Source organism: Ovis canadensis, chromosome 4, assembly GCF_042477335.2.
Source record: "Ovis canadensis isolate MfBH-ARS-UI-01 breed Bighorn chromosome 4, ARS-UI_OviCan_v2, whole genome shotgun sequence".
Taxonomy (NCBI): Eukaryota; Metazoa; Chordata; class Mammalia; order Artiodactyla; family Bovidae; genus Ovis; species Ovis canadensis.
The window spans coordinates 108,989,573-109,017,494 of NC_091248.1; the positions used below are offsets into that span (position 1 = coordinate 108,989,573).

Sequence of the window (27,922 nt, forward strand, 5' to 3'; positions counted from 1 at the left end):
TTCATTAAAATATTTTTAATAAAAGCTATAGTAAGTATATGTTGGCTGAAACATTTGTGAAGACAAATTAATATATGAAAGCTACCCAGAGTATAGTAACCCATACCACCCTTAGTAGGCAAACAAAATCTTTCCTTTTTTAACAAGTACCATTACTTTATGTGAAATATTTACTGTATGTTGCATTTTTGACACATAAACTTTAATATAAGAAATGACATATTATCTTTTATTTTTTATAATTGTGAAGTAGATACACAAACTTTTGAAGTGGTAGACTTAGATTGTAAAATGTTCTTATATTTAACATGCTTAATTGGTATTTTATCCTAACAAATTTAGCACATATCAAAAGCAGTTATAAGATAGAAACCTCCTTTCTTTTGGACATCTGACTTTTTAAAAACAGGAACAAGATTTACAAATTATACAAAAGCAGCAGCATATATAACACCGACATGGAGTTTTTGAGAAGATACTGGTTTCCCAGGTAAAGCAGTCTCTAATATGTCAACCCAGAAAACATATACAGATGCTAGCTAGCCTTAGATATACTACTTATACATTTAAAAAAAAAAGATGGAGAGTCAAGCAAAACTTACAAATTTGGTAATTTCCTACTTTCCAGATATTTTGAACACATCTAAGAAATTTAAACAGATAAGATAGAATATGATCTTAAAGAAGGGAACTCAATATTAGGGAATAGTGAAACTGAGTTATTAAAACCAAGGCAATTGTTTTCTTGATGTCTTCAGTCTCTTCACTAAGACCTAAATAGTTTAATTCTATCAGCTAAATTTAACCCAAGTTGACTTTTTATTTTTCTGTTTAGTTTACGGTCTTTTAGTCACATCAAGTCTTTGATGTAATTTTACGCTCACAGCACATTACAATTCAGACAAGGTGTGTTTCAAGTGCTTAATAGCCTTCGGTGGCTGCTGTAATTGAACAGCTCAGGTGTAAAGAGACATAAAGAGATACATGTGCACATGTGATTTCAAACCACTTCTTGGTGATAAGAAGCTAAGTTGACAGGTACCAGGAGAGGTAACAGTCAGAGGGTCTGGGGGACTTGGGTGGCGGTGGTGGGAATGGAAAGGGGATGGGGAGGGGATAGTCCCCTGGGAAAGCAACGTTTAGGCAGAACTTAGAAGGGTGCTGAGGAGGGTCAGAAAGACCAAGGGTGGGGCAGGAATGTCTCAGGCAGTGGGAGTGCGTGGGAGCCACTGAGAGGGCCAGTCTGGCTGGGGCAGGGAAGGACAGAGGCAAGGCAAGACTAGAGTGGAAGGGGTTGAGGGCATCACAGAGAAGACCATGCAGCATTTTTCAATCCATGTTCAAAAACTGTGAACTTCATAGAGAGCTGACCTTTTAAACATTAATACCATCAAATCTCTTTCAATAATATTTTAAAAATACACATGAATTAACATTATTTAGAAGTTTATCTCATTTCTTTACATCTGGGCCTTGGGCTGATTTGCCAAACACTGGGGAAATATAGACATTAAAAAAAATGAGCAATTTGCTTGTTTCTTTTTAATTATTTATACTAAATAATTCAATTGAAAAAACAATTTTGTGGGGAACAATACGGTGAATGATTCTTATTTGGCGGTTACAATGAAGAAGGACTCAAATTAATTAAGGGGTGACCACACTGTTTTGTGTCAACAAAAATCTGAAGGGTTGTAGTTTTTTCTGAAATGATAAAAAATTGAAGGTAATTTTTCTTGGTGTAGAATATGTTTCACACTAGCTATTTTCTGTTACATCTAAAGAGTTTGTAACATACACATAGTATCTTATTTCAGAAGAGGCAGTGACTCAGATGCTTAGATTCAACTTCTGATTCAGTCAAATGAAGTCCAAATGTTTGGAATTAAATTATCCACTACTCTCCAAAAATCCACAAAATATTCACACCAGAGAGGCCAAGATTAACTCTCCTAAAAAAAGAAAAAAAAAAAAAAAATTAGTGAAATTGATTGCCAAGCATTTAAGGTATTCCCCCGCCCCCGCCCCAAATAATAGGAGTCTTTACAAGGAATACAAGTTTAATTGACATTTAGTGCTTTTCTGCAATCAGTTATGTTATACATGGTTTATCAGATGAATTCTAGTAACAGTTATTACTTTCTTACCTGTGCTTAAAACCCAAATTTAGAACAAATGGTTTATGGAGTGTTGAAAATTAATTCTTCAGTGGAACTCAAGAACTACTATAACAGATGGAGTTAACAGGACAATTTTAGCAAGTAAGTAAAAGTGTCAATTAAATTTTTAAAAATGGAGATTTAGAGATGCTAGGCCTTTTAGAGACTTTACATATTTGATTTCAATTAGGAGTTTTCTAATTATTTGGGATGCTTCAGTAAATACAGGTATTACTAATATAGCTTAAATTAAGCCTTACTGCATATAATATAAAGAAAAATCTACTCCCTAGAGTAATACAACTGTATTCAAAGTAAGAGGGAAGGAGAAGAGCGCCAAAAGAGAACAGTGACTCATCCAACAGGATGACAAAGGAGAACTACACATCTCCACTATCTGGAGCTAGAAGAGTTTTAAGTGGTTGCTTTTGGGAGGTGGGCTTGGGGAATACTGGGAATGCCTTATTTCTGTCATGAAATTTTAGCACACTGTGACTTTTAAAATTATGAGTTTGTATTACTTTTAATAAAAAAAATTTTAAATATACCAAAAATGCCCTTCAAAAAGGGTAATTTCATCAACTGTGTTTTTTCTCCATACCCTCAACAACATGGCAAATGAGAAATTTCAGTATGATAGGGGAAAAAAAAAATTACAATTATAATGCTTTGTCTCAGTTTGTCACTTAGTTTCAAACTTTATGGTGTCTTTTGCTAAACAGGACACTTTACTGTGCAGTCAATTCTGTCTAGATTTTTTTCCTTCTTGGAAGTAAAACATTCATATCATTCTAGCAACTGCACAAATACATGGCACTGAATTGGTAATGCATTTGTATCAATCTGCTGTATTATGGGCATGATTCCAAGTGGACTATATTTGAGCCACTTGCTTATTTCCTTTATGACACAGGAGGGCAGTTTTTAACATTTGGTTGTTCTACAATGTATTAAAAAGATCAATCATATTTTAAAAGCTAGTAATTTCAGTTTTTTCCCCCTGGATTAAAAAAAATCAAATAAATAAAAAACAGATTTAGTTTAAAATGTTTCACTTATGTTTCCATATATAAGGGGCTCATTCAGAGAAAATAAGCACTTTAAGAACTGTATCAATTCTTTTGGGCCTCTGAGTAAATCACTGTCCCACTAAGTACTTTAAACTATGGCATTCAACACAAACTTGTATCAGTTATCAATTTAGATTTTTAGAGGAAAAGATAAATTTTCAATTAAAGTATTCACTATTTAAAATACTGCTAAATTAATTCCCCACTTCAAAAGAGCCTTCCAGAAACACTTTTAAATGAAGAATTACAAAGCCATAGCACATCCCATCTTTCTAATATATGTGTATCTATAACCAAATGCTGCTAGAAAATTTAGGGAAAAAAGTCTATTTATTGACACAGAAAAATATCCAAGCTACACCATAAGATTAAAAGGCAGCTCACAAGGTAATATGTTTGGGTACAATATATTTTTAAACAATATGAAAAAGAAAAACAGAATCAACTTTCCCCATAAAGTAACTGGAAAAACATACACTTCAAACTGAACCCAGTGGATACCTTGAAGGAGTGGCATTGAGAGAGAGTTGATCAGAGGGGAGTTTTCAATTTCTAGTTTATACACTGCTGTACTGTTTAAATATTTCTATATTGAGCATGCATTATTTTTGTAATTAAAAAATAAAAGAACCATGGTAGCAGAGATGCCTGACAAAAGTGAGTTTCCTATTTAATCTTTCTTACATTAAAAAAATACATGCTATAGGAAGCTGATAAATTTCTTAGAAAGCTGTTTATCAATTTCAGTTTATGTCCTAAAATCTTTGCATCTAATATGTTAAATTAAAGATAGAAAAAAAAAAAAGATAGGAATTTGTCTTTCTCCAGTGCAGTGCTGTCCAACAGAAAGATTAATATATAACCTTAAAAACTAAACAGTAAAAAGAAACAGGTGAAAATAATTTTATACTTCATTTAACTCAGTATATCCAACATATTATTTCAACATGTAATCAATACACAAAATTATTAAAGAGATATTTCACTTTATGATTTGATACTAGGTCTTTAAATTCTAGTCTACATATTTCACACTGTAGTGCGTGTGCACATGCTCAGTTGTGTCTGACTCTTCGCAACCCCATGGACTGCTGCCCTCCAGGCACCTCTGTCCATGAAATTTCCCAGCAAGAATACTGGAGTGGGTTGCCATTTCCTCCTCCAGGGGACCTTTTACATTGACAGCCCATGTCAGTCTAGACTAGTCATGTTTCAAATGCTCAATGCCACACACATGTGGCTGGTGGCTGCTGTGTGGGACAGTGCCGTTCTAAACCTGTATTAAATAGGACACATAAATAGAACTGAACAGAAACACGCAGATCAGAGCTGAACAGACTGATGCTTTCTACTCAGCTCTTTCCTTGTCATTTTTTTTAGCCTCAGGTTACTTAGTGCAGGCAGAGATGCACCCAGAACCCAGATTCTCAGACTTCCAGCCCATGCATTACCAGATTTACCCAGCATTAGCTGGGGTCCATTTACTTCACATACTGTTTTAAAGCGCTGAAATTTCAAATCACCAAAATGACAAGACAGCAATTTTGAGTTTACTGTAACAGTATGTGATCTTCATTACTAAGTATTTAGAAGACACAAAGTAAATAATTTCAACTGACCATTTTTCCATTCCAATTAACAGTATTATGGAATGGGTGCTGACTCAGTCTCTTTGGAAGTGTAAATATTTTGTAGAAGGCTCTGTGTCTGAAATGGGATAGCCTGAACAAACAGGACTCCAGTTGGTTTGTTTGTTTTTTTAATTTTAAAGTGGCGAGAGCCTGATATATCTGAATTGTCCCTCTGGGGGAACACCACTGTAAAAGCCAATAATGTGGTCGAATTATCTTTTTATCAATAGGGAAATGGATTAATGGACTTGCTCAAGATGGCAGAAATGGTTAGTGAAAGCGCTGAGCCAGTACTAGAAGCCATATCTTGTATTGTTTAGTCCACAAATCTTTTCACTATATGACGCTGCCTTCTGCACAATCCGAACGTAAGAAAAATCGTATAAAATAAGTACTTGTATTTTTAAAGCATTAATACCTACCCAAGCATTCCTGACTCTTTGGTTTTTATAATGTAGAGGAACATCAACAGTGTATGAAACATATTATTTCGGCCCTGGAACAAAGACAAAAAAACCCACCAAGATTTAAACCAAACTAGGACAAAAATTCAGTCTGAGTGCTAAGTGTGGATCCTATCAATTTATATTCTACTAATTCAGAATTCCATGTAATTCAGGCTTTCATTCATTCATTAAACAAAGTACCTACTTTTGTGCTATACGTGGGACTTCTGTGGTGAATAAAACAGAGAGGATCCATGTAATCAAGGAGCTTAAAGTCTAGCAGAAGGAAAAGGCAGACAGGAAACTCAGAACTAACGTGTGATGAATGTTATGAGAGAGGAGGAGGTGCAGGGTGCCATGGGAACAAATACATAAAAACTAGAGCAGTGAAGCAATGCCTCCCTGAGAAGAGATATTTTTAAGTTGAGACCTGAAAGATAAGCAGAAATAAACACACTGGGAAGTTCCCACACGAGGGGAGCAGCATTTACGAAGGACTGGATGGGAGATACTCTGAAGCTGGTACCTCTGTATCCTACACACAAAAGCAACAGTTTAAACAAAAGTTTTGAGATTAAAAAACCTTTAATCACACATTAAAATACATTATGATATATAACAGTATAAGTAATATATTAAATGTAAATTTATTTTATCTACAAGGGACAAGGCAGTATTTTGCTAGCACTAAACTCAAACTATTGATAGCTCCTGATCGAGATTTTCAGTTTACTGATTAACTTATACCTGTCCACTCTGATTTAAGTGTTTTGCCTAAAATATCTTTAGGATATATGATTTTTAAAGACAGTATTTCTTTAAATGGCCCAAATTATTTATACTTACAAAGCTGAAATATTAAACTAAAAAAAAGATGAAATATTCTCTCCTGGGTATCTGACAGAATGAAGAATATAATTTATGATTTAGTCTATGTAAAATTTCTTTAGTAAAGATGCTGGTAACAAAATAACCACAAAGGTCATGAACAGAACTGACGTTTATAATTAAGAGTAAAATGCCTGGATAGAAGTATAAACTGGTACAATAAATTTTTTCATATAGTAATTTAATAATATATTTTAACAGCCTTGAAAATATTCTATTACCTAGAATTCCATTTTTTGACTTTGAGCTAAAAAATTACCCAAAATATAGACAGTTATATGCATAAAGGTATTTACGACAATGAAGAATTAGAAACATCCAAAATGTCCAACTGTAGGGAGTGTTGCATAAATTATATCTTTATTATGAAGTTTTAAAATAGTCATTAAAAAGTGTTTTTATGAAGACTTTTAAAGTCATGGAAAATTATGTTATAATGTTAATTTTTTAAAGGATATAGAACTATACAAATATGATTTCAACCCATAAAAAAGTACAGAGAAAACCAAAATGAAAAAAAAAAAACACCAAACAGTAATAGCTTCCTCTAAATAATGGAATGAATTTTTCTTCCTTTTCTTCATACTTTTCCAAATTAAGTATATATTACTTTCAGAATTTTTTTTAAAAAGGGATATAAAAATAGCACTTTCCCCCTAACTTAAGAAGTTTACCTATTTCATAAAGAGAATCTAATTTTAAAAGAAATATCAAAGTAAGTCATCCATGCCATCAGTAATAGCAACTGCTCTATTTAGAAGCACCTTTGGAAGATTGTAGACATGGCGCTGGTAGGTGAGCTCATAATGGGGAGGGTTGACAGCACTCTGATAAATGCAGAAAACGTTCTCATTTGTCACATCTGTAAAGGAAATAGGCTACATTAAAAACCAAACGAAAAGCCCCCACTACATTATTTTACGTGAAAAGCTCAACTCATTCTTTTAGGAGAGGTTGTTTATACCTGGTTTATTTGGTGTCTGAACAAAGTGCTGAGAAGTAAATGTTTTTCCATCAGGATATTTAGGATGCGGAGGTAATCTGGAATCAAGGTAGGTGCAAAATACATGCATGACGATCTGAAGACAAAGAAATAATTTTTCAAAGTCAGCATGAAAACCTATGTGTGGTACTTTTCAAACATCTGTTTATAATGATTGCAATTTTTAAACTGTTCCCCAGAGAAAGAATTAGCAAAAATGCTTTTAAGTGGTTATATTTGTAAGATGAAATCTATAAAATGAAAAGATAAAAGACATTCCTAATGTTGTGTTAAGTGGATTATTCACCCTCATATAGTTAATTAACAGCAAAATCAAGATAAAATACACATATATTTAATTCTTGAATATCAGCATTTAAAACTTCATTTTCACATGCAACAGTCATTTTAAGAAAATAAACATAATTCTGAGAAACTATTAAATGCTCAAAACTTTACAGTCTTTGATCTCATAAATCTAATTCTAGGAATGTTTCTTAAAGTCATAACCCCAAATTAGAAGGAAACATGCATTATGTTACTCCCGACAGTATTTAAGATAGAAAAACAAAAATCCTGCCCCCTGCCCCCGCCACTACATATTTCCAAAACTTTTAGGTCAGTTAAATGACAGTGAGTAATAATGCAAATACTTAAACACTGAAAAGTGAAAGAAAGCAGGACACAAATTTTACAATTACATCTATGATTAAAAAAACATTAAAAATACCACAATCTAAGTAAAGAAAAAATAAGAAAATACACCAAAATATTAACAGTGGTTGGGTTAAGATGCCAGTACAATTTTAATTTTTTATTTCTACTTAATTTCTAAAGTTTTTTTATTAAAAAAAAAAATTTTTTTTTTCTTTTTTTCTTTTTCAGCCATGGCATGCAGCTTGCAGGATCTTAGTTCCCTGACCAGGGATTGAACCTGGGCTTACAGCAGTGAAAGCAGTGAGTCCTAACCACTGGACCACCAAGGAATTCCCTCTATGTTCTTTTAATGCTTATTTTATAATGGAAAAATAAACCCATAACAAAAGTGTCAAACTGAGAAAAATAAAAATAAATAAATAATAAAACAAAAATAAAATAAAATAAGTAAAAATAAAAATAAAACTGAGGACTTACAGCAGAATCTGTGGGCAGGTCTGTATCCCACTTGCGACCTTTAAAGTCTCCACCTCTATTCCATCGAAACGAGCTCATACAGCCTCCCTGAGAAAGTTCTGTAGCAACATAGGTGAAATTTAAAAAGCTAAGAATGTATAAGAAAGAAGAAACAGGCTAAGGGGTTACAACAAGGAAAGTGTGTGTATGTATATATAGAGAGAATCAAATATGGTGAAAGGATGGTAATTGTTCAATCTAGAAGCCCCATCTAAATGTTCACTGTGTTTTTTAGACAGTTTTATACTCGACATATACAACTTTATATATATATGTATACACACTCTGTATATATGTGCACACACACAGCTTTTTTTGGATGTATTACTATCCTGTTAACTATGAGGCAAAGTGAAGAGTTAGTCACTCAGTTGTGCCCAGCTCTTTGCAACCCCATGGACTGTAGCCTGTCAGACTTCTTCATCCATGGGGTTTTCCAGGCAAGAATACTGGAGTGGGTTGCCATTTTCTCCTCCAGGGGATCTTCCCGAACCAGGGATCAAAGCTGGGTCTCCCGGCATTGGCAGGTGGATTCTTTATCTCTGCACCACCTGGCTATGTATATAAGCTCTATTTTTCATAATATAAAAGTATGAGGTGTGATCACTGTGTTTGTGGTTCTCTTTTTAAAAGGCCTTATCCTCTTCTACAGATACATATCAAGATCCTTGCAGATCTGATGATGACATACAGAACTGGCCTCTAAGAATGCAGGAAGGGAGGAGGCAGATGGGACTATGGAAAGGGTGAGGGCTGCGCAGGGACTGATGGCTGCTAGAACTGGGTGCTAGGTAGAAGGCTGAGCAGACTCTCGTGTCTAGTTTTAAGTATGTTTGGATTCTCCTTATACAGAACATTCCTGGGGAGGAGAGGGTGGGGTGAATGAGGGAGTAGCACTGACATACACTGCCACGTGTCAAGCAGCTGGCCAGCGGGAAGCCGCAGCACAGCGCAGGGAGCTCAGCTCGGAGCTCTGTGACGACCCAGGTGGGTGAGACCTGCGGGGAGTGGTGCCAGGGAGGCTCACAAGGGAAGGGAGGACATATGTATGGCGGAAACTTACACATTATAAAGCAATTATACTCAAAAAAAAAGTCATGATACATTATACTCAATAAATAATTTGAGTATATATTATACTCAAAAAATAGTCATGATACAGAAGGGGCAACATAACACTTGCAAATTAAGATTTACGATAAACCTAAAAAGTGAAATAATATTTCTAAAACTTGTTTTAGTGATGAGACCATTTTACAGAGTCTATCCAAACAAATGTAGGGAGCCATAAACAGAGTATGTGGGGGTATCAGGGAGGCTAAATATCCTGATTCTCAAGTCAGTCTCCTGAGAAGATTGTGTACGTGTGTATACGTGCACACTCTCTGTCACTCAGTCATGTCTGACTCTTTTGAGACTTCACAGACTGCAGCCCGCCCAGGCTCCTTTGTCTATGGGATTTTACAGGCGAGAATACTGGAGTGGGTTGCCATTCTCTTCTCCAGAGGATCTTCCCAACCCAGGAAAATAACCAGGGTTATTTTCCCCAAATAACCAGGATATAACACAAATATAAAGAAGCAACATATTATACATGACCTATCAAAACTGAAAGAAATAAGATCAGCATACTAACATTATAAAGAATGTCACTGCGGCATCCACTCTTGGTGGTTTAAGAATAGAAAATGAATGAAATATTCACGTGAACCCATTCAGCTCATATTTAAGTTTCCCTATATAGGACAAAATTATTACTGTATTCAAGGATAACTACATTATTTTGACCATTTTTAAGAGCTCTCATTTTTTTCCCTCTTCAAATCAATAATTACCTTTGATCCTGTCAAACAAGTATTCCTGATTTGGAGTGAGGTCTAGATACTGCACGATTGTATTCAGAGTTGGAATGAGTGGAGCTTTGACTAAAGCAGCCTGTTTCAAGCTAGTAATACTAGCCTCTGTTAAAATTAAAACACACAGGACACACAGGTTATTCTTCATGTCGACCTTCAAAAGAACTTCAAATGCTCTTCCCTGAATAGACGTTGAAGGAATAAATAAAAGCAACGATAGTTTATCTTAACAACCTGCATTATCTATTTTACCTACAATTTACTTGACCATTTCTGGCAAGGTGGCAGCTATATAAACAACTAATACACAGGAGATTCTTGTGGGGTGTATATATTAATAAAAAGATACACAATAGCTTTCAAAATCAGATTGAATTAAAAGATGTCTATATGCCACTGACAAGTGAAAACTTTATGACAGTGATTTCTCTCTTCATTTCATGAAAGACTACTATCCAAAGAAATTAATAAACCAACAGAAAGTTTCAAAATGTCCAACCTTATTATACAATGTTGGGAAAAGAGGCTTTCTTATAGGTGACATTATTGCTAGAATATAAATTCATTTTAAGCTTTTTGATGGATTATGTACAAAGGCTTAATACATTTATACCTATTGAACTTACAACTTTACCTCTCAGAAATTATTGTAAAGAAGTAATTATAAATGTACACAAATATTTAAGTAAAAGGACAGTTACTCACAGCACTATTAGTAAGGGGAAAATCTTCTATTAAATAACAAAGATCAGTTAAATACAATATATTACATCCACAGAAAAGAAATATAAACTAGCCATAAAAATAGTACTGGAAAATACTTAACAAAAGGAAAAAGTGGAGGGAAAAAAGGAGGTATGACTTTAATTCAATTAAAAATATATACACATACATACTATTTGCTCAACTCCCAAATACATACTTTCCACATGTTAATGTTCTTAAATTATAACATACAACTGATATATACAGTATCATAGTATCTTTCTCCAAAAAAAGAATATACAATTGTAACTAAAACTGACTGATTCTCCATGTTTTTTTTAAATTTATTTTTAAATTGATGGACAATTGCTTTAAAGAATTTTACTGCTTTCTGCCAAATAAAAACATGAATCAGCCATAGGTATACATATGTCCCCTCCTTCTTGAAAGATCTTTCTACGAAAACTAAAACTGAACAGTTTTCATGATTAAAGTAAAAAACAAAACAAAAAACCAACTGACCGATTGTGGTTATCTCCTGAAGTACAATCACAGGTAATATTCTTTGTGTATTTCTATGTTGTTGCTGTTTAGTCGCTGAGTTGTGTCCAACTCTTTTGTGACCCCATGGACTATAGCCCACCAGACTCCTCTGTCCATGGGATTTCCCAGGCAAGAATACTGGAGTGGGTTGCCATTTCCTTCTCCAGGGGATGTTCCCAAACCAGGGATTGAACCTACACTGGCAGGTGGATTCTTTACCACCAGGAAAGCCCACTTTCCAAATTTTCTACAATGAACATACACATGTTGTTTTTGCAGTCATAAAACAACGCTGTTCTTTTCTAAAAAGCACATCACACTGGTAAAATGTGAAAGATACTTATTTTTATAGCTTATAAAAAAACTCAAAAAAGGTAACTGTAAGTTCAAATAATAGTACCAAGACCTAGGAAGTAACCCTTCTAACTTTGGAGTCAGAGAGCTCTGGCCTCAAATCACTGCTCTGTGACACTGGGCTAGTTACTTTACCTCTCTGAGTCCTAGCGGCCTGTTCCATAGAATAGGCACTAAAAGCTAGCTTTCAAGGTTAATGTAAATGTTGTGTACATTACATATAAAACATCTGGGGACTTCCGCAATGCAGGGGGCCCAGGTTTGATCCCTGGTCAGGGAACTAGATCCCACATGCTGCAACTAAGTAAGACCCAGCACAGCCAAATAAATAAATAAACAAACTGGGGTACTCAGCAAATGTTGTTGTTCAGTCGCTCAGTTGTGTCTGACTCTTTGTGACCCCTTGACTGCGGCACGTCAAGCTTTCCTGTCCTTCACTATCTCCCAGAGTTTGCTCAAACTCATGTCCACTGAGTCAATGATGCCAGTACTTTAGCAATGTACAATTCTATACTTAACCCAGAGAATAAAGACGGATGAAAAGATACCCAAAGCAAATGGAAAGTGTTAATTGCAATCCAAAGCTTTTACATATTTCAAAGAGAAATCCATTCTCTAGAAAGATCTGGTTGACTAAAATACTCCTTGTATTTTTGAAACTTCACTACTTAGCACTAAGTAAGTTATAGTATATATACTTTAGGCAAATTATATTATACTAAACTTTAACAGTTTTATTTTTAGCAGATAAATTGAAAATTGAGGACTTTAAATTAGCATTGTTATACATTTTTTATGCTTTGTACAATTTTGTAATTAATATCTAATAAGCTACTTGTATAAATAAAGAACTTGAATAAATAAAGAACATCTACAACTCAATAATAAAGACAACTCAATTTAAAAATGGGTAAAGGGGAAAAAAAAATGGGTAAAAGATCTGAAAAGGTATTTCTCCTAAGATGATATACAAATGGCCCAGCACATGAATAGATGCTCAGTATCATTAGCCATCAGGAAAATATAAAAAAAAAAAGAAAAAAAGGTAACAAAGGATGCTGTTAAATAGCCCATTACAAGAAGAAATTTTCCACTTGGCAGATTCACTGAAGGAACTCAAATGCTGGGCTCTGTTCTCACATACCTCCTATTTGCAGCTCTGGACAACCCATTCGCCTCATCTGCGTGCTGACAGACTCAATCTCTTGCACAAGCGGCACTAATATTGTCTCGTTGATCCACTAGGGAGAAATGAGATGAACAATTTTACACACATAATTTTAAAGCATTTCTCAAAAGATTTTCATGAAAGTTTTTTTTACTGTCTTGTACACTAATATTAATAGAGTACATAGTGAAAGAGAATGGAAGTAACAGCACCCAAAGCCTACAGAGTTAAGTAAATATGCTAACAGAATGTAAGTTAATGAAGTTATACTCTTAAATCAGATATGCCTGTTTGCCTGTTTTTTGAAGATATAAAATTTACAGTTACATGTTAAGTTTTTCTTACATTCTTCTTTCTATGATTATATATTAATACTTAGCTAAAAGGATCATCTTTAGTTTATATTTCTAGGGTAATCAGTCACATATTTATGCATGTAGCATTTTTTACTGGTTTGTGATTAGTATAATAGTTTTTAAAACAAGCATAACTGATTCTCTCTCAGCAGGCTCCCTCAATTCCCTAACCATGTGGAAAACTGATATTATTATATTAAAACTAGTTTGTGAATATTATACTATTCACTTTAGGACGAGGAATTTCAAACACCACTTTGCATGGCTGGTATCAAACTCATGCCGGTATGTGAGAAGACTGTTCAAAGAATCCACACCCAACCTGGTTTGTGTGTTATGGGTTTCGGGTGAGTGTTCAACACCAACTTCAACTACCCTTTCTGCTACCACATTTCTGTTTAACCATAAAGCAGAAGGATGAGAAAAAGTTTCAGATCAAATACAAGTTAAACAATTCTTAATAAAATTTTTGAATTAAAAAACCTCTGAAAATGATGTTTTTATAATTTAGTTAGCGAGAAAATTTGATATATTGGCAAGACCTGAATTGAATTCCTATGAAACTATTTTTAGACTTTATCTTACTCAGCATGATTGCTCATGTTTTGCTGCAAACAATAATGTGGTTGATTACTGAGTACTAAAAAGATCCTGCTAGTGTATTATAAAATATATGGTATATGTATACACTGCTTTTCAAAAGAAACTACACAAAATCCTCTAAATTTCAGACCGTTGTAGCCTAAGGAATTCAGATCAAGGATTGTGTTTGCATTTCTTCCAAGCTAATACTCCTGACCAAGACTTTGTCTTTTAAATATATTAGCATTTTTAGATAAGCCTATAAGTGGAAATAAAAGGAAATACAGTTCTAGGAAATCATTTCACTTGTTCATTCTTCCAACATTTATTAAATGTATCCTACTTGGCAGCCGCATTTAGGCTGCAACAAAATTGTTTGAGATGCAGGAGGGAGATCCAGGCCTCACTCCTAGAAGGCCTCACTGAGTAGTTCTAGCGCTGGCTCTGGAATTTTTATTCAAAAAAGCCAACCAGGCTTCTGGTTCAATAAAGTAGCCTACTATTTTCACCATACCCTCTCTTGACACCCTATGTAAATTATAGCAAAAGAACAAAAAATGAGTACAAACGACTTCAATATATAATATTTCCAGAAGATGGGGAGTCAGTGAGTAAATGGTGGAGGATGAAACAGTGGAAGAAGCTTCTACAGAGTCTAAGTGGAGCATCCCGTAGTGGAGGAGGGGCCAATTTACCCCCTAGACCGGGGACATGTGGGTACCACAGAGAGCAATAGAATGAGGTAGGGTTGAAACCAGGGAACTCACTCACTCTGTATGTGGGAGAGCTGGCTTTTGCCAACCTCTAGGCCAAAGATTAGAACGCTCTTCTCATGAAAAACTGAAGAAAAGGATGCAATCTGAAGTAGCTTCAAGTATATGTTATGGTCTTTAACACTGAAGTTTTCAGAGAATAATGACCTCATTTTTGCTTCCCTCACATGTCTAGACACACAACAGGCTCTGATAGGAAAGCTCTCTGAAAAGCAAAACTGAGATGTTGGGAAAGGGAAGATCTTAATAACTAAATACACTGTTCCTTTATCCACTCAAAATACGGTGATTTGCTAAGTATTGAGGGGGAAAAAGGCCCAAGAATGCAGATACCATGTGGTAAACGTCATGTTTATCCTTATGTGCGTCACCCATAGGGCAGTTTTAGTAATATTTAATTCTGATAGTCTAATAACTAACACCTCTAACTGATATGCTAATAACATACTTTGTGTATGAAGAGGCACTAATACTGTCCACAGAGTAATGTCAAAACTCACATTTCTGAACTTAGCTGTCCATGAATCCATATGATCAAGAAGTTGTCTATTCATAGTTACTCTTGCCCAAACCTGTTAAAAAAAAACATGTTTAGAATCAGTGAGGAAAAGTCTTGCCAGGTTATCAGTCATCCCTTCCCCCAACCTCAGAAATATTTTGAATACTTTGGAAAAAACTTCATGATCATCAATACTGACCTGATTAACATGTAGTAGTTGCTATTCATGCACATACATTTAAAATTCCTTACACTGGTATGTTTAAATATTCTTTTTAAGGAGAAAATTCAAAATCCTTTATTTGCTACTAAACTGATGAAACTACAAAATATTCTGTATCAAATGTATATTCTAGTCAAATGTTCTAATCTAAATGTTATTTTAAGATCAAGAATCTTATATATGTTAAGTACAAATAGATACCTGAGATATCTTTTTATGAATGAGTGCCACAAAATTTGTTTTCGGTAGGACACTAATGTTAACTCTGTGTTGTAAAGAGTAAAATGTAGAATATAATTCAAGTTTCAGTACACAGGTTAGCTAGGGGTCTTTCTAGTGTTTGAGAAAGTTGACAGTGAAGTCGCTCAGTTGTGTCCGACTCTTTGAGACGCTATGGACTGTAGTGGTTTGCCATTCCCTTCTCCAGAGGATCTTGTGACCCAGGGATTGAATCCAGGTCTCCCACACTACGGGTGGACTCTCTACCATCTGAGCCACCAGGAAAGCCCCTTTCTAGTGTATAACATGTGCCAGATTTACAGTTCTAGCCAGTAAAAGCGGATGTTACAGAAAACAACTTCCAGAAGTAGAAAAGAAGACTTGAACAACCTGTAAATCACAAACATCAAGTCACTTTCATTTTCCACTTACCTCCTCTGCAGCTTGTTTAGAGCTGAGATCGGCTTCATCTTTGTTAGCACATGGCGCCTGAGACCTACAGGCAAGCTGATACTGAAACTTCTTCAAAGTCTGTGCATAATCCCCCACAGAACGATTGTAGTTCCAGAAAGTAGGACTGGTGGACGGCGACGTAGAATCTGGGCTTCCTACAACGATGCATGTAAGGAGTATCAGTGTGCTGTACTGATTTTGATATCAGGGGCTGGTATATGAGCTCTGGGTATCTAGGAACCTATGCAATGGCAACCCAAGACAAAGCCTTCTCTCCTCCCAACATTATCTTTAGAGAAATGGAGTGCTTGTGCTAAATATTAAAAAGAACTTTTCCTGAGCAGTATCACTTTAACAGCCATAAGATTTCTAAGTGGTTGAAAGTGTCTGCTTATTTTTGTTGTAAAATTAAGCTTGTTTCATTCTCTAAGACTTTCCGATGATTCAGAGAGAAACAAAAGACAAATTTCATCAGGAAATAAATAGGCTAAGTTCTTGCTTGAATTTTTAGAAGCTCTTTCTGAATGGGATAACTACAGCCTCCTATTAATATACTAGTCTTTTGGCTAGCAGCTAAACTTAACTCTTCCCAGCACTACACTGTGGTCTATTTATAGTCTGTAGTAATTCTTGTGTTGTATTAAAAGAGACCGTCTGCTGATTACACTTCTAAGTTTATCATTTTACTTTTAGGAAACATAAACAGTCACATTTAGGGACTTTACCACAGTACTTAACCACACTTTAAGGTTTATCTCCTTTCCCAAACAAAATCTGAGCTCCTTGAGGGCAGGGAGTATTTTTTTCCCTAGTTTTATCTAGCACGTGTGCTCAATCGTGTCTGACTCTTTATAACCCCATGCACTATAGCCCACCAGGCTCCTCTGTCCATGGAATTTTCCAGGCAAGAATACTAGAGTGGGTTGCCATTTCCTATTACAGGGGAATCTTCCCAACCCAGGGACTGAACCGACGTCTTTTGCACCAGCAGGCGGGTTCTTTACCTCTGCGCCACCTGGGAAGCCCAGCATCTAGCACAATTCCTTAGTAAACAGCAAATTTTCAAGACAATCATATGATACTTTGTTGCCGTTCAGTCACTCAATCCTATCTGACTCAGTCATGTCTGACTCTTACTGGCCCCATGGACTGCAGCACCCCAGGGATCCCTGTCCTTTACCATCTCCCAGAGCTTGGTCAAACTCACGTTCATTGATACTTAGGAAGAGTTTTTTTTTTCAAAGTTTAACTGATGTCAAAATATCAATTGATATTTCATACCCTCACAGAGAAATCACAAACAGAGACTAGCTTTTTTAATCTTAGCAGTATTTTTAAAAGGCATGACTGTAAAATAATAAAACTGGTTTTCTTTTGATGTTTAGAGGCATGGAGGAGGAGAAATCATGAAAGGGACATGTGGCAGTGTTTCAAGTCACAGCATCAAAACCTTGGAGGCGAGCCAGTCTTATGCTGGTAGTACTGGTGAAAGTATGCTCCATACTGGCATAAAAATAATAGCTATATATAATAAAGAAACATCACACCTGGTATGATATTTTCCAAGTAGAACTTCTGGCAACATTGACTTAGAGGAATGAATTAATGTCAAGAAAAGTTTTAAACAAGTACAACGACTGAATAAATAGGGAATAAAAAAGGAAGAGACATGGGGTCATGATAAGAGCAAACAGTTTACCCTATTTTGACTAATTGTTTTGACTGTTAACTTTAAAAATGGTAATCAAGCTTTCTGAGGGCAAAGCTGAACTTAAGGAAAATTTCAAAGAAGATTGGCTTTAGATGACAAAATACATTTGCAGATGACAGAAATACATTTTTATATCTGTTGTACATGAGCTAAAGTACAAGGCAAAGATATAGCAAGAAGTGACACAATAGGGCCTCTCTGTAATGACCATCACCACCAAAACAGCACAAAATCTGTAGCTGAACAATCCCAAAGACGTAAGAATAATAAAATATATAATTTAAATGAATAATGGAGCTTGCAGATATGTAATGGGAATAGCCGCTAAAAATGAAGAGGGAATTGAAAATCAGAGTGGCCAGTGGTCTGTGTGTGAAGTGATACTGCAGTTGCTCTGGAGAATTTTGTAGGCTTTGGGAAACCTATCAGTGTGGATTTCAGTGCCTGGGAACTGGAAATGTGCATAAGGTATCGGGCTAGACTGAGACCTCCTTCCCACCTCTATTCCCTGCACCTGGCACACAGCTGACGACCTCAAGGGGCTGTATTCTCAGTGGATAAGGAAGAGAACATCTGTTCACTGACACCAGGAGGTAACAAGGAAGCCTGTCTCTCTTAGGTTGTTTTTAAAAAGAAATCCTCGGAGATTTAAAAATTACAGATCTGCCTTCATGTGGGTTTACAGCACCCATTTACATTCCCTGTAAGGTCCAGGAACCTCCAAGCCCAGAAATTACTTAAATTAACTCAGGATCAATGATATTCCTCAATCACCAGAAAGAGGCAAATATGAAACTGCTAGGAGGAAACAAGAGGCTTCCATCCAGCCTGCCTAGGACAAAAAAAGCACAGATGAAACTCTACAGAAGACGAGCTTACCAAAAGTGAAAAATGCGTAAAACACAAAGAAACCTATCTCCAAGCAAATGCATCAACAAGAAAAAAAATGTGAGTATGTAACCAAGAACTTTAGATAATGGAATTTTAAAGTATGCTTAAAGTGACTGAGATAAGAAAAAGAATGGAAAACATATGAACAAAGCAAGGTACTCTAAAATAAATCAGGCATATATCAAAGAGAAGCAAATAAAATGTTGAAACCAGGAAAAAAAAAAAATTTAAAAACTCAGTGAGTTAAACAGCAGTTTAAAGTTTAAATTAAAAAGACAGAACCATTGGTCCTAACTGGATAAAACAAATTGTGGGGTGAGGAGTAAAACAGAATGCTCTTCTTTATAGCAGAATGCCAAACTACTAAATATACACTGAAGAAATGGAAATATAGAAAGTCTCCATTTTGCAACTACTACTGTAGTAACTCACTGGATCATCAATGGATGCTAAAACTGCTGGAGTAAAAGACTGCTTAAGGGAACGGGACAGTCATAAGTCTCAAAAGCATCATACTATAGATTGTTTATAAATTGGAGAAGGGAAAAGCTACTGTGAACAAACTGCCATCACTATGACCAGGAGATCCAATTTAACTTTGCCAATAGAGGGACAAATGATATCATGTATCCTCTGATGTGATGCACTGAAAGGAACATACCACCAGCTAAGTTTTATTCTTGCCAAAAAATATTTAAGATGAATCTAACAATGAGAAAACCATCACACAAATACAAATATACAAAACTGGCCTTGTATCTTCAAAATGTAAACGTCATAAAAGACAAAAAAGAGAACACACACTCATAAATGGTCCAGATGAAAAAAGACTAAAGAAGCCTGACAGTTAAATGAAATATGTGGTCCCTGACTGGATCCTCCATCAATAAAAGAGCTACCAAGGTCATTATTGGGTCCACTGGAGGAAATGTAAATATAAAGAACAGTAGTAACTTAAATATGAAAATCATATGGTAGTCAGAAAGGAAAATGTCCTTGTTCTTAGGAGATGCATGTGAACTACCTTCTGAGAAACCTGTGTACAGGTCAAGAAGCAACAGTTTAGAACCAGATATGGAACAACAGATTGGTTCCAAATTGCAAAAGGAATCCGGCAAGGCTATATATTGTCACCCTGCTTATTTAACTTCTATGGAGAGTACATCATGTGAAATGATGGGCTAGATGAAGCACAAGCTGGAATCAAGATTGCCAGGAGAAATATCAACAACCTCGTAAATGCTGATGACACCACTCTAATGGCAGAAAATGAAGAGGAACTACAGAGCCTCTTGATGAGGGTGAAAGAGGAAAGTGAAAATGTTAGCTGAAAACTCAACATTCAAAAAGTGAAGATCATGGCATCTGGTTTCATCACTTCATGGCAAACAGAAGGGGAAAAAGTGGAAGCAGTGACAGACTTTATTTTCTTGGGCTCCAAAATCACTGCAGATGGTGACTGCAGCCATGAAATTAAAAGATGCTCCTTGCAAGGAAAGCTATGACAAACCCAGACAGTGTATCAAAAGGCAGAGACATCACTTTGACAACAAAGGTGTGTATAAGTCAAAGCTGTGGTTTTTCCAGTAGTCAGGTATGGATGTGAGAGCTCGATGATAAAGCCGGCTGAGCGCTGAAGAACAGATGCTTTTGAACTGTTGGTGTTGGAGAGGACTCCTGAGAGGTCCCTAGATTACAAGGAAATCAAACCAGTCAATCCTAAAGGAAATCAACCCTGAATATTCAGTGGAAGGACTGATGCTGAAGCTGAGGCTTCAATACCTTGGCCACCTCATGCAAACAATTATCTCAACGGCAAAGACTGATGCTGGGCAAGACAGAAGGCAAAAGGAGAAGGTGACGACAGAGGATGAGATGGTCAGATAGCATCACTGACTCAACAGACATGAATTTGAGCAAGCTCTAGGAGATAGTGAAAGACAGAGAAGTCTGCCGTGCTGCAGTGAGTGTCCATTTTCTCGTTATTGGAGAAAGGAGTTATAAATATGTAAAGGAAGGAGGCTAAGACAAACCCTGTATAGTTGGACTGGAATTGGAGGTATCATAGGAATTCATGGTTTTAATATAGATAGATGGATTCCCTGGTGGCTCAGACATTAAAGAGTCTGCTTGCAATGTGGGAGAGCTGGGTTTGATCCCTGGGTCGGGAAGATCTCCTGGAGAAGGAAATGGCAACCCACTCCAATATTCTTGCCTGGAAAATCCCATGGACGGAGGACCCTGGTAGGCTACAGTCTGTAGGGGTGCAAGGAGTTGGACACAACTGACCAACTTCACTTTCACTTTCATGGATGGATGGAGAAATATACAAGTGTGTGTGTGTGAGTGTGTTTCCATATGTTTCCTAACTGTCTTGCTCAGTGGACTTAAGATTAACCATGGCATATCCAGTGCACAGACATTAATTACGAGATAGCTTTCTCCACTAGAAGCAAACATGACCCCCTGGAAAAACAGACTAATTCCAAAGCTAGTTACTAGAGAAAGAAGAGCCTGGAATATCTTATGGGAGGTGGGCTGGGGGTAGGGTTGGGGGAAGGGGGAGGAGTGTTCAAAGAATGATACCAGAAGAACACAGAAGCTAGACAATCATACTAGCCAAATCTGAGACAATCTAAGCATCAAAACAAATAACCTAACTGGAGAAAAGAAGCTCTACCTTACAGGAGAATACTAACAAATATAGATATTTAACAAGTGGCTGCACAACAAACTGAATGTACATAATGCTAAATGATACACTTAAGATGTTTAAAATGGAAACTCTTTGTAAATTTAACCACACACACAACAAAAAAGGGATAAATAAAGGAATGAAAAAAATTAGAGAAGTACCATGACAACCAGTAATAATTAACTTTGAAAAGAATCTTAAAAGGGTATTAAAGCCATTAAGTGAAAATCTGATAAGGAAAAGGACATTTATAGTCTCAAAGTAGTTTTCCACAAAATATTAATACAGATTAATTCATACAAAATACTTAATTACCTAAAACCTATGGGCCCAGAAGGCTTAAAAGTATACAGATGGACATAGATACACAGGCAAATAACACCCAGAAGAAAATCAGTATAGCTGTTAATGTCAGACACAATAGACTCAAAGGCAAAAAGCCTAAGAGATAAAGATAAAAGGAGTAACTGACTAGAAGGATATTCTGAATTTACATGCACATAACATAATCTCATAAATAATTAGCAAATTTGACAGTTACAGGGAGACATTTATTGGGAAACAATCAGTGGGTGCATTTAGCACACTTTCTTAGTAACAAATTAAGCAGATCAAAATTAATAAAGAATTTAAGAATACCATTATGAAGCTTGACTCAATGAACAAACATGAAGCCCAATATTTGTAGACTATGCATTCTTTTCAACACACTAAGATCCACTCACAAAAAGTGGTCATAAGTAGCAGGCCTAGGTACAAGTTTCAAAAACTATGAAAAAATTAATAGGGTACAGACCAAAATCTCTAGTCACTGTACAATTAACTTAGGAGAGGGGAAAAAAAAAGATAACGAAGCCTTCCATTTCCCATATTTGGAAATTCAAAGCAACACCAATCACCCATCATACTTCCCAACAGTATTGCTAAATAACTTGTATAGGTCAAAGAAGAAATAAAAATGGAAGCCAGAAAACATCTGGCTGTGACAAAGGCAATGTAGAGGGTACACAGGGTTCTTTGAATTTTACTCTATAATTTTCGGTTTCCTTGAAATATTTCCAAATTTAAAAAGAAGAAAAAGCATGTATCGACAAATAACAAGGTAATATTGATTTGTTTCTTTGACATCTGTGGCACTTTCAGGCACAATTAAATTAAAAATCAATAGAGAGACTTCGAGTGACACAAAGAGCCATGGCCCAATAACTGGCTTCCTCACTGCGGCCGTGCTTTAGCACCGAGGGCGCTTTCTGTGCAAGTTCCTGAGGGGGAAAAATCATTACTTGGCTCGATAACCTAATTTGGTTTCAAATAATTGACTTTGTAATAATCAAATCCACCCCAAAGAGATTAAGATTTGCTAACATTGTTTCCCAAGGTAAACGAGAGACAAGTTAAAAACTGTTCTGAAGAACAGCAGCATGTCTGGTGGAAACCCATGCTCCCTCCATTCTCCCTGCTACACCGACCTTCGCAAGAACTACCCCAAAGAGACGACCCTCACTTCACCACGCCCTGCCAGACACCATTCAAAAACATTTTATAACCCCAACTTTTAAACAAATTATAAATTACGTTATACGAAAAAGCTTTTAATCGTAAATGAAAGGTTTAAGATTTCTGCTAGCTCAGTTCTATTTTACGTCTTAAATTTTGGTGAACTTGATTCTAACAGCACAAAATACAAAAACAAAATAAATTCCTCTGCTAAGCTACACAAGGTGTATTAGTAAAAAGACTTAAAACATGCATGGGACCAAAGTAAGAAAAATAATAGATGAACAACAGCACAACACCTCAAATATGTATATTTGTAAAATATATTCATACCCAGCTTAACTCTATGCTGTTTTTCTTCTTCACTTCTAAGGAAAGTATCCAAGGTTCGCAGGTCGGTCATGTAGTCTTCTTTGTCAGTAGGGGAGTTGTAGACGGTGGGTGAGGAACGGTAGCGAGATCTCAATCCACTGCTCTCCACTGGACCAACAGTGGTAGGATATGGAGAAGAAGGAGAGGGACTATAGCTTGCCAGCTGAACAAAGTAAAAGAACTTGATTTTATTTCTCTTTAATTGATATGTCTTTGTTTTGGTTTTTGAACTTTCAAAAAGTAACACACCAACTAGAATGGTCAAAATCCAGAGCACTGACAACATCAAACGCTGGCAAGGATGTAGAGTAACAGGAACTTGGATTCATTGCTGGTAAGAATGCAAAACAGTAGTCATTTTGGAAGACAGTTTGGCACTTTCGTACAAAACTAAACCATACAATAGCAAACATCCTGCTCCCTCGAATTTACCCAAAAAAGCTGCAAGTTTATATCCATACAAAGACTTGCACACAGGTCTTGTTTTCATTGCCAGACACTCCTCATTTAACAAGAGATATTAGGGAACCATCACCCCACATGCCATGCTGTATGCCCCCAAATAAAATTAAACAAATAAATAAATAAAGAGTCTGCAGAAAAATCCTAGATGGTTACCCTCAGTACATTGTCTTTTGCAAAAGCTAAATCTTTTTTTTTTTTTTTTTTTGAGGATTCTTTTAAGATGTGATATAAAGAACTTCTAACTGAGTTCTATTCTTGGCTCTTTTTAAAATTTTTGGCTGTGCTGGGTCTTCACTGCTGTTCGAGCAGGTTTTTCTCTAGCTGTGGAGAGTGGAGGCTTCTCTCTCCTGTGTGGGCTTCTCATTGCAGTTGTTTCTCTTATTAAGCAGTGGCTGCACATGGGCAGTAGCTGTGCCCCCAGGTTCTGGAGGGCAGGCTCAGGAACTGCAGTGCAAGGTTTAGTTGTCTCATGGCAATCTTCCCAGACTAGGGATCAAACCCATGTCTCCTGTACTGGCTGGCAGATTCTTCACCACTGAGTCACCAGGGAAGCCCTATTCTTGGCTCTTAAATAGGCAAATTTGGGCAAGTCAATTACCCACTGGTTCTGGGTTTCTTCATTGATTAAAAAAAAAAAAAGGAGTTTTGATTCACTAGGTGATTTTCAATTCAAACCTCCCACTTCTAAAATAGTAATCAAAATGTAAGTAGTAAGAGAAGCAGTAAGTAAAACAGTAGGAGATAAGAGTCCTACCTTGTTATAACCACTGATGGGTGAGTAGGTCACTCCGGGGCTGTAAGAACCACTGCCACCTGACGACAGACCCTGCAGCTGAGGGCTATATCCAGTTATACAGCTGGTGGTGAACTTGGGGCTGGTACTGGGTGAGCGAGATGGGCTATAACTTAACACACTCTGACCCTGAATTGAAGAAGGTGGAGAGGGGGGGATTTGGGCTGCTGCCAGATCACGTGGAGGAGTAGTCTGTACAACTAGAAGGAACAAATAACTGTGTGTAAGTATACCGCCTGCCAAGGCAGGAGACACAAGAGATGAGAGTTCGACCCCTGGGTTAGGAAGATCCCCTGGAGGAGGAAATGGCAACCCACTCCCCAGACAGAGGAGCCCCAAGGGCCACAGTCCATAGATCAAAAATTTTACCAGTGAGTTTCAAAGAGTTGGAAAGAATCCACGACTGAGCAACTGAGCACACATACAGTAAATAAAGTTTCTATGAAAACAAATGCAGTGAACTGAATCTTTTTTTGGTCAGGGAAATGGCAAGTAAGTGTGACTTGGTTGTTAAATTATATAAAGTAGTATTACCAAAATATCACAAAAGGTTGTGTACCATTTTCCATCAAGTTAAAAATAAGAAACTGGCTTTAATGCAGCAAAAATTAATCACTTAATTTTAACTGTAATTAAACAATGGAACAAACTTCCATGAGGCTATGAATGTTATTTAATTTATATAAATAGGAATATAATCATTGATCTTAAGACAATTTATTGTAAAACTGTTTAATAGAGTTGAATCAGATGGCATTAGAAATCCCTTCTAGCTGAGTTTATGAGAAAATTAAATTGAGAGATTTACTGCCAAACTTTCCCCTCACCTTTGCAAAAGGTATAAAACACTTACCAGCTGTTTTCAACCCTAAAAGTGTTTGCTGTCCAGGGCTAACAACCAGACTTGTTGGTGCCACAGTGTATTTGAAATACCTCCAAAAGTCAAATAAGGCGTTTAGACTGAAGAGAGACGCAAGGGCAAGCTCTGGAAGAGAACAATTTATTTTTTAAAAGGGGAGTGGAACATTTAAATGGGGGAAACAAAACCATGCATACTTTAGCAAATTATCAACAAAAAAATTAAAAACTATATTCTTATTCCTCATTAACAGTTAACATTTAATGAATGTCTATTATGTGTAGGGCATTTACCAGCGAGTTTCAAAATATTATCATTAATCCTTTTACAATTAACATTTTCACCTTTATTTTAAAGTTCTGCCAACAGTTGTAAAGAAGTCAGGTGACTTTTGCAATAGCACACAGCTAGTTACTGAAGCCATGATTCTAACTCAGGTATATAGAAACTCTTGCTCTTCCACTTGCCCCATCACTTCCCTATCACAGACTTTAATGTATGTATTAGACTTTGGAATTTATTTTAATGGCCACAAAGATTCTTTATACCTAAGGACTACTGAAGAACAGAGAGAGGAAGGAATGAGGAAACTGAGGAAGGTATCAATGGGAAAAAAATCTGGTTGGTCTTGAAAGGTGAAAACGTAGAGAAGTAAGGAAGGCAATTCAGGGAGAATAACAAATACAAATCTTACCAGCTCCACAGTTTATTTTTCTTCACAGAACTCATGATTACCTGAAATTGTACTGTTTATTAACTTGATTGTCTCTTCTACTAGAGTATTCCTCCCATGAGAGTACGGACCTTGTTCCCTTCCTGGTGTATTCCCAGTTTTGGGAACATAGCAGGCATTCAAATATGTGTTGAATTAAGGAATGAATACTAAGTTGAATTCAACTTGAGTGCAGTTTTTCATTGGGAGTAACTCTAAATCACAGTGAAAATTACTTACCTATATACCAGAGGGGCCAATATGTCACATTATAATAAGAACTAATCAATTTTCCAGTCCTGAAAAAAATCAGAAAGGCTTTTTAATATTAAGACACAGATACACACATCCCAAAAATCAGAACACAAAACCTGTGGAACCAACTGTTGGCCTCTTCAATTTTTACTTTTTTCCCATTTTTTTTGGCTAATTAACTTACATTTCAGTATATATCATTCCAGCCATAGACACATTTAGGAGTCCCCAAGCTAAAACCACTTTCCTAGCTTCTGTTTCTCTTCTCATCTTGATGGTTCTGTCAATAAGGGAAGCACTTGGGTTTGGCTCCCCTTGCATCTGTTCAAAATAAAAAAGCTTAGGAATTAATCAAAAGGAACTACTGCTCTAAGTAAGAAATCAAACTTGTGTCTATTATAGTTGTTCAGTCGCCCAGTGGGTAACTTAAAATTGCACATACTTTTTCCTCATCTTTCAAATGTTTTTCCAAGTTGTTTTTGCCCTTTAATGTTAGTTAATACCCTTTATTAATACCCTTTAATATGAAAAACAAACCCTAAATGACAGCTTCATTGGCATCACAGTGTACTCAATAGAGAACTGGGTGGTCCCTTCAGAGAATAACATTACCAATAAAGAAAACCGTCTTACTTTGCAATTCAAGGGTTAGTGTTGTATTTTTGGAATGTGTAACAAGGACCAGGCCAAGACCTATAAGAAATCCAAAATACCAAGTTTGGTGAGAAAATATTCCAAATAAAATATGTCATTATTCTCCTGCTACATGCTTGTGCAGAAATCATTAACTGCCTACGATCTTTACCAACTCTGCATCCAGGCCATCTTTGTGTTGCTAATAAAAGTATAAGGATTTAAGTTTTAGAAGGGCGAGTACTCGCGGTGTGAAGGGAGTAAAGGTGAGTGGGGACAGTGAGCAGTTTTGGTCCACATTGGGATGTATACTTCGTCTGTTTCGCTAGGGCCAATCTTTTGCAGACAAGTGTTAAGGTCTGTTCCTGCTCTAAGGAGTCATATCCCATTAAGTACAGACCAGTACCCTTCCTGCCACCCTGACCAGGAGCCAATATTCCCCAGTGCAGAAAGCTTCCCTCCCTGGCTGTCCCAGTACAAACTTTAGCAACTCCTATGGCTTCTTTCCTCCCTTCCACTACGGGCAGTAGGTGGTCTGGCCACATTCCCCTTTGGCTCAACCCTCCCCAGGTCCGCGGGCGCGAAACTCCTACGGGCCGCGCGGACTCCTACTCCAGGAAGCACAAAGATGACCCCGAAAACGCACCGTGTTCTTCGGCCGGAAGCGGCGGGTTCGCGCCACTCTCCACTGCACATGCGCGAAAGCAAGCGCGACAGCGAAATCGACCCACTCGTGCGTCTACAGTTACCGGAAGGACGGGACTGTCTCTTCTCGCGGGAAGAAGAGGAGGGGCGGGGGAAAGGAGGCTAGGAGCGTTACCAGGGAAACAGCCTCCGCATCTGTGGCTCCCACTTTGCTGCGGGGAGAAAGCTGAGCAGCAAAAATTCAGACCAGGTTCTGAACCCACAGTTAAAAAGTAATAACTATAACAAGCTGATTTTCTATATATTAATATCAT

General features: G+C 36.6%; 1 protein-coding gene across 4 annotated transcripts; it reads right to left on the reverse strand.

The window, feature by feature from the left end:
- Positions 1 to 27,727, reverse strand: TMEM209 (transmembrane protein 209). Of its 4 annotated transcripts, none has more exons than XM_069586961.1 (16): positions 27,610 to 27,714; positions 26,964 to 27,023; positions 26,515 to 26,651; positions 26,316 to 26,374; positions 25,358 to 25,489; positions 24,466 to 24,704; positions 23,208 to 23,409; positions 16,060 to 16,235; positions 15,187 to 15,258; positions 12,952 to 13,048; positions 10,185 to 10,310; positions 8,311 to 8,408; positions 7,159 to 7,273; positions 6,959 to 7,056; positions 5,283 to 5,356; positions 1 to 1,952 (listed from the first exon to the last, which is right to left on the reverse strand). In XM_069586961.1, exons 3-16 carry the CDS (start codon positions 26,649 to 26,651, stop codon positions 1,898 to 1,900), a joined length of 1,680 nt encoding a protein of 559 aa, XP_069443062.1. In that variant the 5' UTR covers positions 26,964 to 27,023; positions 27,610 to 27,714; the 3' UTR covers positions 1 to 1,897. The 4 variants fall into 4 exon arrangements, with proteins under 4 accessions (XP_069443062.1, XP_069443063.1, XP_069443061.1 ...); XM_069586962.1 differs by having other exon boundaries at positions 27,446 to 27,616; XM_069586960.1 differs by lacking the exon at positions 26,964 to 27,023 and having other exon boundaries at positions 27,610 to 27,727.
- Positions 27,728 to 27,922: the final 195 nt, after the last annotated feature.